Here is a 10,967-nt window from a genome sequence, read left to right on the forward strand (position 1 = left end):
AAAGAGTGGGTGGAAGGAGGAAGACCAAGGTTGACTCTCTGAATTCTTCCTGAAAACAGTCATGTCTCAGATGTCAAATTGAAATGACTTTTTATTCAGCCTTAATAAGAAGACTAAATTTTATTGCAGGTATTCATCTGCAGGTGTGAGTCATAATAGCAGCAGCACTTACAGTGACAGTAAATATTTAACCACTTTTGGAAGTTCCCTGAGGCATATGCACAATTGTATCTTATTCCCCACCCCCACTCCAGTTTAGTATAATTCTTGACATTAAAAAACTCACAAAAAGTACTTGAATAAATGAAATGTAATCACCACACCCAAGGGATGAATCATTCAACAATTGTTCACTAAATTATTTTCAGAATGCCAAATTATTTGGCTTACTTTAGACAAAGAAACTTAAGTAAGGTTTAAAAGTAAAAATATTTGCCCCAGCTGATGTGGTCCAGTGGTTGAGCATCAACCCATGAACCAGGTGGTCATGGTTTGATTCCTTGTCAGGGCCCTTCAGTGATTCTCTCTCATCATTGATGTTTTTATACCTCTCTCCCTCTACCTTCCTCTCTCTGAAATCAATTTTAAAAAAAGTAAAAACATTAGTCCCATACAGTAAAACAAATGGGAACATCTTCAAAGAGATTTTTGAGTAGGGCATTTCACAAGAGAAAAAAGACAAGTGGCCAATTTTATGCAGACTTTAATCTCACTAGGAATTTTAAAAGAAAATAGTTAAAATGAGATCCCCATTTTCACTCATCAAGTTGGCAAACATTATGGGGGTAAAAAGGAAAGCAATGGTTACTATCATACTGCCAGCAATGCCTTACAATGATTAAACCTTCCTGGAAGGTAATTTGGTTATCCAAAGCCTATATCTACACCCATGACCGAAAAATTCAACTTCCAGGAAGTTATCACAAGGAAATGATGGGACAACATGCTAACATACAAGAGCAGGGGTCCTCAAACTTTTAAAACAGGGGGCCAGGTCACTGTCCTTCAGACCGTTGGAGGGCCGGACTATAGTTTAAAAAAAAACTATGAACAAATTCCTATGCACACTGCACGTATCTTATTTTGAAGTAAAAAACAAAACAAAACGGGAACAAACACAATATTTGTATTTGCATGTGGCCCGCGGGCTGTAGTTTGAGGACCCCTGTACAAGAGGGTCAAATGCTCACTGAGATATTATTGATCAACACTGAAAAACTGAAAACAATCTAAATGTTCAACTCTAGGGATACAGTTAAAATAAATTATGGGACTTCCATATAATGACATGCTCCATAGACATTAAAATCCTATTTTAGAAAATTATTGATATGGAAAATGTTGAAGATATAGTGAAAAGGTAAAAAACAATGATCAAATAAATTAGACAGGATAAGACCAGGTGAATAATAATTTAAAAAGTACACATGTACGCATGTGTCTGAGTATGAGCTTATGTGTATATATGCTAAAAAATGTACCCAACAAAACATACCAAAAGTTTACATTAATTGTCTCCAGTTGATGGCATTCTGGTTTCAAAACTATTTTTCTCTATGCTTTTCTGTGTTTTCCACATTCATCAATTTGAACAACATATATGACTTTAGTAATTTGGAAAGAGAAGGTTATAGAATACCTTTTATTCTTATTTTAAACCAGGGAAATCTGTTTATCAAATATGGTATGAATTTTATTCTTATTTTAAACCAGGGAAATCTGTTTATCAAATATGGTATCAAATCAATGTTTTTGAATTTGACTTCTCAGTTATTTTTATAAAATGATCACAGTGCATGAAGCATTTCATACCTTTGGGGAATGTCCGATACATGGCTACATGCTCTGGGTGGGAAAACATTCATGGAGGCTGTAATTTATCAGCTTTCTCAATAAATGCTACATCAGCTTTGTTCAATGAATGTGTATCAATAAGTAGTTGCAGAGAAAAGAGCATATGAAACTGCTTTTTATATTACTCAGTTAAAGTGACTTATTTAAGGAGGGAGAAGGAGAAGAAAAGGTAAGAAGGGGAAGGGAAGGGAGGAGAGAGAAGGAGAAGATAAAGGAGGAGCCAGGCTCATCCATCTACCCATCTTTCTCCAATGCTACACAGAAGACATTTGGCATGCCCATCTCCTGGGCCAACTCAGGTCAGGGGAAAGTTCTATATCTGACATTCTATGACATCCTTTCAAGTGGAAATTTTTATGTAGAGGCCTAGTAAAACACGTATCTTCATTCGAGGGGGAAGAAGAGAGGTGCTAAATGCTGAGAAATTAGGTGGGGTTTACAGAATACTGAAGAAAGAGAATATTTTGCAGTCTACAAAACTAAATTACCTAGGAAGATAAATGGTTTTATTTCTTAATTCGATTTACTATTAGATCATTCTTATCAGATTAGCTCAATAGTTGCTAGAATGAATTTGGAAAAAAGTCCAGCTTTTTCAGACAGATTCTGTGTATAAGGATTTTAAACTAGTCTTGTGGCCATTCAGCTATAGAACGTTGCTTTTCACATTAATTTTTCTTTTTTCCTAGAGCTTACATTTGGATTTTTACCATTTCCTTGAAGACTTCCTTAAAGAAAAAACTAAACCTCAATTTTGAAAAAGTTAAAGAAAACAAAGGTTTAAGGGTAATCCGTCAAGTTTATCTTTTCATTGATTGATTGTCATTTATTCATTCAAATATATATTAAGTGCCTACTATGTGCCAAACACCATGTAGGCATTGGGGCTATCCTGGTAGGCAAAAACTCACATAGTCCCTGGGCCTATAGAGTTGATTTACTTCTCACTTTTCTCTACCCATTTAGCGTAGTCTCTAAGATTTTTCAAGGGCTATCACAACTGTGGGGGCTTTTTATCCTTTAAAGGTTTTGTTTGCTTGCAGTAGATTATTACCAAGGTCTTATTTGATGACTAATATTCTTGACTATGGAGAAAGGATACCATGAAATATACACTACCTGCAGAATTTCTGGAAGGGTAATTATTTAATAGTAAATCGGGGTTCTGGGAAGTAAAGTGATGTACCCAAAAGGATGTACCCATTTTAAATTTTGATTATGCCACTTGTGCAAGCAGTCCTCAAAAGAATTAATGTGCCCTGGCCAGTGTTGCTCAGTTGGTGGGAGCATTGTCCCATACAGAAAAGTCATGGGCTCAATTCCTGGTCAGGGCACATGCTTGGGTTGTGGTATTCCATCCCCAGCCCTGGTTGGGGAACATGGGGGAGGCAGCCAATCTGTTTCTCTCTTACATCTCTCTCTTTCTCTCTCTTACCTCTCTCTCTCTCTCTCTCCTTTTATCTTCCTCTCTCTCTCTTACTCCCTCCCTCCCCTTCTCTCTAAAAAGCAATGAAACTGTCCTCAGATGAGGATTTAAAAAAAACCAAAAGAATTCATGCAAATGAGCCTAGGCTGTTTATTTAATGTCTACAGTAATCTTCATATTTTCTGGGGACACTAATTTCAAGATGCTTTTCATGTTGCCATTATGAAAAATAGAGATAAACTAATATCAGAGGCTTCCTATAGGCATGAGGTTGGTTATTTGTGATTTGATTCTGTAGAGATGAATGGCGTTGGGAATGAAAAGTAAAGGGCAGAAGCAAGGCAAAGTTTAAAAAAACATCAACAAATAGCAGTTTGGAAAATAAAATTTCTTCCATTGGGAAGTGCTCAGCCCACTACATTGGACACAAAACCAATGCTACTTACTGCTCTGGAGTCTGTGAGGGTCGACCAGATATGAAGCTGCGACATTCCTCAGGCGCAGAGGACACTTGGCCTTTATCCACAACGCTTCCTGCCTCTGACCTAAGCAAATGGTGCATTCCACCAATCACAACAGAGCAGGACACCACTTCTCAGTATCTCGTATACTTCACCACACTCCACTCCAGACAACTATATGGCTTGCAAACCCCATGTCAGCAGATCTATGTCGGTATGGAATTTATATCTGACCATTTGACTCATGACCCAGCTACCTATTGCCTAAGAATTCCACTATTGCTAACAGAATCATGAACTGCAGGCAGGATTTTAAGTGTGGGATTTTCTTTTAATCTTTGTAAGTGGCATTTTTCATAGAATAGGCATACAATAAATGTATGTTTATTAGAAATAAAAACAGCAGAGTTCTGTTTAGCAATTCATCTTTTGATGTGTTAAAAATATCATTTAACTGAAGAGGATAATATGGTAGCCATAATTGCTTTTTCTTCCTGAACAAAAATTTATATTATTTCTAGAAGAAACAAAACACAGATTAAATACATGAGTAAGAGCTATGAAGGGCAGTTCAAGTGCATGGAAGTTTGGGATCAACTGAGCTCTGCTTCATACAGAGACAGGACTTATTTGATGGTAAACTCATTCCTTTTCTAAGCTGCAGCTGGACCACCATCCGTGATTCCATTTATGCAAAAGTAACTCTCTGCAGTGGAGTTACACACGGTGTTGGGAACCACATGGACATGCAACAGAAGATTATATTCTACAGACACAGGCAAACACTTATATTCGAGCTCAAGCTTCCAACCTTTTGCTGCCTACAGGCTTAGATTCTGGCTCATTCTCCTCCACCCTCTTCCCTGGTGCCAACTTCTCCGCACTGTCAAGTAAAGCGCTGAGGGCCACCCTCCTGAAGACATTCCCATGAGCCTCTTTGATAAACTGGACCAGCTGACGGATGTCACAATACAGCCCCTATTTGGAAGCAAGAAGGAAAGTGTGAGGAAGGTAGTTGTGTGAGTGTATAGTTTTCATAGGAAGCGGAGTGGGGTGGGGGTAATTCTTTGGGCTTAGGTGAGCACTGGGATCGTAAAGGGAAGACAATTTCCTTTGATAAAATCGATGGTAAACCTCCTCTCCCTTGTTCCTTTGGCTACATTACCAGGAACCTTGCATGTCATTCTAGTGTGAAAAAGAATGGTTATCATGCTTCATATTCAGAAAGTTGGCTGTATCATTAGAAAGACATTGATTTATACTTTTAACCACTGGATTACCAAGCTTTAATTTTGTTCTCTTAATTGTGACCTCTGAAGAGATGCCTGCAAAAACAAAATGCAATCAGAATTTTGTTTATACTGGAGATTTCAGTCCCTGTTTAGCTTCTCCAAATTTTCTACATCATTGTGATAAAATTGTTAAGTCCTCTATACACTTCTGACAGAGTCTAACATTCAAGGATGATGCATTTTGCTGAACAGATTTAACAAATAACATGTATGTTGCACCTCATTTGAATGTGAACTTGACTATGAACTTAAGATGATGCAGGGCTATTAAAACCAATATACTGGTAATTCAATATTTAAAAATATATGCAGCATGTTGGGGGGGAGAGATTAAGCTTTGCACTCTGCATTTCCCCCTCTCTTCCTTCTTTAAGAAGGCTGTTATTGTATTTTTTTTTTGTCTTAGGAAATGTTCATGGCAAAGCAGAACATAAAAGCCTAAAAAAACACTTACCTTGATAGCTTTGAGTTTTAAAACCTAAGACCAGTGGGACAATTATGCCCATGATCTTTGAAAAAGCAGAAGGGAGAGCTAGTAAGGAAAACGTGGAGAGTGTCCTTCCAGTGCTGTGGACAGCAAGGCCCTGTGCCCTCACTCTGCTCTTTGGCAGCTACTCCATGGAAGGGGCAAGGCCCAAGAAGCAAGATTCCAAACTCTCCAGAGTGCATGCAGCAAAAGCACTAGTGAAATACCTGGTGTGAACCAATGACTGGAACCGATGGAGCCTTCAGGCCCTAGGTCCCACCTAAGACTTGCACTGCTTTGCGAAGTGGAGAAAGCCAAGAATGACTGAGATTCAACTTCCAGCCATTCTAGGGGAAGAGTGGTTCCAAGTCAAATTGAAGATGATTTACAGAAAATTAAGAAATGCAGTATTTCTTCCATACATGATGTCATAATACATGTTATAATAAGATGTATGAAAGCTCACATGTATTATAATCAACTTGTCAAAAGACTTCTTTCTTTGACCAAATTGAATGCATAGGTGGTGTCCATATATTTTTCAAGCTCCAAGGATCTTGCTGGGGTGGCTTTGACAACCAGGAAAATTAAATTCCCTTTGATTTGGGGTTTTATTCTGTTTATCTCCAGATAAGTGAATAGTTTCAATTGTTTAGAATATCTTAAGTAAATTCCTCAGATAGTGGCCACATATGTAAATGGACTGATTTCTGCATTAGGAATCATAATATGTAACGAATTGGTAAAACAGAGAAACACTCTTTTACTCCCCAGTAATGAATCTGAGTTCATCTCTTCCCTTCACATCTATTGGCCTGGATGTACATTTCAGTACACAATCTCCTGTGTAGTAATTAAGCATTAACCTTTTACAGCCTGGCTTGCTCTACTTGTGGTTTCAGTGGCTTAATTAACAGTCATTTATGAAGAGTAGCTAAACGAATTCAGCCTCCAATTAGAAAAACCCAACTATTTCAGCAGCATACTTGCATTAATTTTTAAAGTAAGTATAATTTTAAAAGATGCTTGGTATAACATTTTTTAATATTTCATGAGCTAGCATGCTGCGCTCCAGCACCTTCTTTCTGAAGGGCTCAAAGTATTTTGCAACTATTACACCAACCACCACAGAAGCCCTGAGACGAGGAGGGAGAGAAATCTGGTTACAGATAGGATGATGAATAACAGGGAAATGTGTTGCTGAGGCTCCACCGTGAGTTCCTGGTAACACTGGGGAAGCAGGGATTTTAGACTTCAACTTCTTTTTCTCATGATTTGTAGGAGTGAAGAAATGCGGCGTTTCTTCTCTACATGAGAACTTTTCCCTGATGGAGACAAAGATTTCCTGTGGGAAGGAAAGGTGAGCTTCTCACCAGATTCTCAGAGCTGTGCAGTTCATGTGTGGTTGAAGCGCAGCGTGTGATGAGGGCCTTGAACATGGCACTGACGATAATGCCTTCCACATTTTGGGCTGTGGATTTGTTGTCCACTGTCGTGAAGTTATTTCCAAAACCAGCCTTGTCTGGAATGCAAAGGAGCCAATTAAAGGCAGTTTCCATCAAGCCACACAGTTGAAAGAAGTACTGGGCACCCAGGAATTAAGGAACGGCACACAGAATACCGAAACAGAGGATTAAAGACACCCCTGGTTTAGTAACCTTTCCATGGACTTGGAGATAAACAATTCATAGTCTCTTTCAGAGTCTTTATTATGACACTAGAGGCCCAGTGCACACATTCGTGCATGGGTGGGGTCCATCTGACCTGGTCTGATCAGGGCCGATCAGGCCGGGCCAGCTGGTGGGGAGGGGCAACGGGTGGTTGGCCAGCCTGCCCAGCCCTCTTTTCAAACTCCTGGTCAAACTCCTCGTCATATCATAGGTCAAACTCCCAGTCCAGGGGACAATTTGCATATTATTATTTTATTATATAGGATATTCCATTGCTTTATGGAGTGCTTTAATTGATAAACCTCAGCAAAGAAAAGAGAACTGTTGATCCTAAGAAAAAAACTTAGATCTAGAGTAGTTTTTAAATTGGTGATCATTCAAAAAAATAATCTACTAAAAAAAAAAAAAAGATCTACTAAAGGGTCCCTCATTGGAGGAGAAATTGATCAGATCAGTCTTGGAGGTGGTGAAGAATACTGGCTCTCAGTGGAAATCGCTAGGTTTGTAAGAAGTAGAGTGAGGTGAGGCCAACCAGGTGAGTGGGGCAGGGGGAGGGAAGAGGACGGGAGGGACCTGGGGAGGCATTCACACAGATATGCAATGAGAACAAGAAGGGACTGAGTCCTGCCAAGAGCTGCAAAGAAATTGCAGCAGCTTCTTGCTCCCAGAGACTCTTTGGACAGAGAAGGAAAATCCACAACCTCCCTCACGGGCACCCCTTTCTAATTCATTGAAATGTGAAATGCCAGTGAACTGAGGCCCTCACCCTCTGGCATTTTATACCAGTTTTTCATGAATCCATGGACCCTTTGTAGGGTAACATCAGGTATTTGGGGGCTGCCAGAAAATTCCTCTGGCTTTCAAGCCACCTGTGGACTGTAGGGGCAGAGTGTGTGTAGCTGCTAGACTGACTAGATGGGGCCCTGTGTGTCTGGCTGGCCCATTCACTGTGAGACACTTCCATTTCTCAAGAATCCCAGGAGGAATTCATCACCTTAAAGTAATACAATTTTATTATCAACCTCTCACTTTCTGCGTCAATGTACAAGGGGTAATCTCTAGATTTTACATTAGAAACAAATGACTTAGTCTATGCTTATAGTTTCTATCTCCAATAGCTTAAAAAAGATTGTTTAAAAAGTTTGTAATCAAGATTTCTCTTACAGTTTCAACCACAACTCTCATTTTTTTCTCTTTCTTTCTTCTTTTTGTTTTTGTTTGTAATGTGCTTGGCTTAAAACAGCTTTGATAACATACATTATTCCACATTTTCTTCAGAGAAACAGTATTTTCTAAATCCATCAAATATATCTTCATTATAAATTGATTGACTACTACTACACATGTATTGTATAAATATATCCCCCATACACGAAGAAGTTATTTCTTCCCAGGCTCTAATAAAAATGTGCATTTTCCTCAACCTGGGAAACACATCATTTTCATTTCATCACTGCATTTGCATTCAAGTGGCATTGAAGGTGTTTGGTTTATTATGAATGTAATTGGTGTTCACTGGTCTCCCCCCATAACACAGGTCTCTACACTGGAGTTTTCTTAAAGCCATGAAGCTAAGATATAAATAAAATATTGTGGGCCTGTCTATACATCCATTTTGCCTGTTGTTGTTTTTTTAAATCAGTATATTGTATGCGTACATGTGTGTATCAAAATTGTGTTACTACTATATTTATATATATTTTTTCTTGCCTGTTTTATTTTGTGAAAAAAATCTCCAAGCACTGTGGTGAGCACATAATAGATATTCATTTACATGACTATCTGTGAATATATTTCCTAGTTCCTGGATCTCTGCCTCAGTTGTCACACAACAGAAAGTCATATGAGAGAGAGGAATAGTAGTGCAAGGATTGAGGGGCTAACAGTGAGGGTGCCACAGCTTCACTCAATTCCCATTTGCTGAGGTAAGCTGTCCTCAGAAAGGCTCCAAAATATGTCATCAAAGATGATGTATACGCTTCTCTTGTTTATACACTATTACACATACACACACACACACACACACACACACACACACACACACACACACACACACACACACACACCTCCTCCTCTATATTCTATCCATATAAATTTAGTGTGCTTCTGAAATGCTACCTGCTTCACCTCACAGCGACTTCTCTTAGAACTAGAACTTGGTTCAGCTCTACTTACTGTCAGTGACCGGTTCCATACAAAATCCTAGCAAAGCGTGCAAGAAGTCCACGACATTATTGAGGGAATCCTTGTTCACATAGTCTCTCATGGTTTGTCGGAACTGCACCTTATCTAGCTTGTACAGCTTAGTGAGGCAATTCTGGGCCTGCAAGGAAGGAAGAAAAGTGAAAAAGTCACAGGTACCAGCTTAAGCTGAGGATGCCATTAGCCCGAGACGGCAGCCTTCAGAAGGCAAAGGCTCCTTTCCATCCCAGCTGCCTGCCCCTTGTGTCCGAGTAAGAAGTGGGCAGAGACCGGCTGAGCAATCCAAGGGCGTTTGCTTTGAGAAGGGCTGCACCAGGTAAACCCAAAGCTAAGGTCTAATGCTGGTGCCAGTGGGGGTTCAATATTTCCACCAAGATCAAGAATTTAAGGTCTCATTGAAGAAAGCTCAGTGTGACATTTAGGTAGGTGACAGGATTGGGAATCGAGGGTTAGAAGATTTGCCTGCTATGTGCAATAGGAAGAACGCCACTCCCGTGCTCAGCTACTTTGAACTTAAGTAGATAAATGAAGGTGGGGTGGGAGGTTTGTAGGAGGTGCGTATCCAGGGTCCTCTTATGTGGTCAGGAGGGAAATATCCTTGAAACATGAAAGAGGCTTAAAATAAAGGCAAGTCTGGTTTGTTTACTCACGTGTCTGCATTTAAATGTGAACGTTTGGTATTAAAATAAAAGTTGGCTTCACGGAAATGAAAAATAAGTGACTGCTGGCTAGGCCCAGCTCCTCAAAATTATATATCTTATGATCCAGCAAATAATTTTGCCAATTGGAAAGGGAATGGGGATAATCCCCACCATCAGAACAATAAACTCACAGTCATTAGCTGCAGAAGGCCACAGACAGAATGCACTGGTACTGCCCTCTTCTATTGAGAGAAATATCACAGGAGAAAATCTCAGTTATATCACCATTTGGCCTGGCTCAGTGGTTGAGTGTTGACCAAGAAATCAAGAGGTTTGATTCCTGGTCAGGGCACATGCCGAGGTATGGGGTCAACCCCCAGTAGGGGAGGCAGCCGATCAATGATTATCTTTCATCATTGATGCTTCTATCTTCCTCTCTTTGAAATCACTAAAAATATATTAAACAATAAAATGAAAGTCTAGAGGACTTGATCTGGTAGAGGTAAAATATTCTTAACATTTTAAAAGTTAAGTACCCTCTTGAAATGCAATGCATTCAACATCTGGAAACGCCTACCTTCCTGAATTAGAAATTCCCAGGGAAATTTTCTCAAATTTTTATCTCTTGAAGAATGAACCATGAGCTTACTGAGCATGGAAAGCACAAATCCCCAGAATGAATATTAAACTGGGCTGCAAGATAAGGGAGGAGTCCCCATGGAAGTCAGGAAAGCTGAGCAGGAAGTTAGGAAACCGGACATCCCGGTAGGAAACACAGTGGTCCTGAAGAGGAAAGCCTGGTGAACTAAGAAGTTAACAACAGCCTCTCAAGCGGCTTCCGATTCAACTAGCTCTACTTTCTCCAAGTCTAAAAAGACAGGTCCTGGTATCAGAGCCAGTTGTTACCTCCAACTAAAGTATCACACGTCATATTTTAGTGTTTCAATTTATATAA

The 10,967-nt window shown here is 39.5% G+C and overlaps 1 protein-coding gene across 1 annotated transcript in view; it reads right to left on the reverse strand.

The window, feature by feature from the left end:
- The window catches only part of UNC80 (unc-80 homolog, NALCN activator), a 207,940-nt gene that overhangs the window by 128,342 nt on the left and 68,631 nt on the right, over positions 1-10,967 (reverse strand). Inside the window, exons 13-16 of the mRNA XM_015558108.1 lie at positions 9,345-9,492; positions 6,873-7,021; positions 4,553-4,719; positions 3,727-3,825 (exon numbers count right to left, since the gene is read on the reverse strand). Coding sequence (XP_015413594.1) covers positions 3,727-3,825; positions 4,553-4,719; positions 6,873-7,021; positions 9,345-9,492 — 563 coding nt within the window. The remainder of the gene's footprint in view (positions 1-3,726; positions 3,826-4,552; positions 4,720-6,872; positions 7,022-9,344; positions 9,493-10,967) is intronic.

The sequence above is a fragment of the Myotis davidii genome, unplaced genomic scaffold, assembly GCF_000327345.1.
Source record: "Myotis davidii unplaced genomic scaffold, ASM32734v1 scaffold268, whole genome shotgun sequence".
In the NCBI taxonomy this organism is placed as follows: Eukaryota; Metazoa; Chordata; class Mammalia; order Chiroptera; family Vespertilionidae; genus Myotis; species Myotis davidii.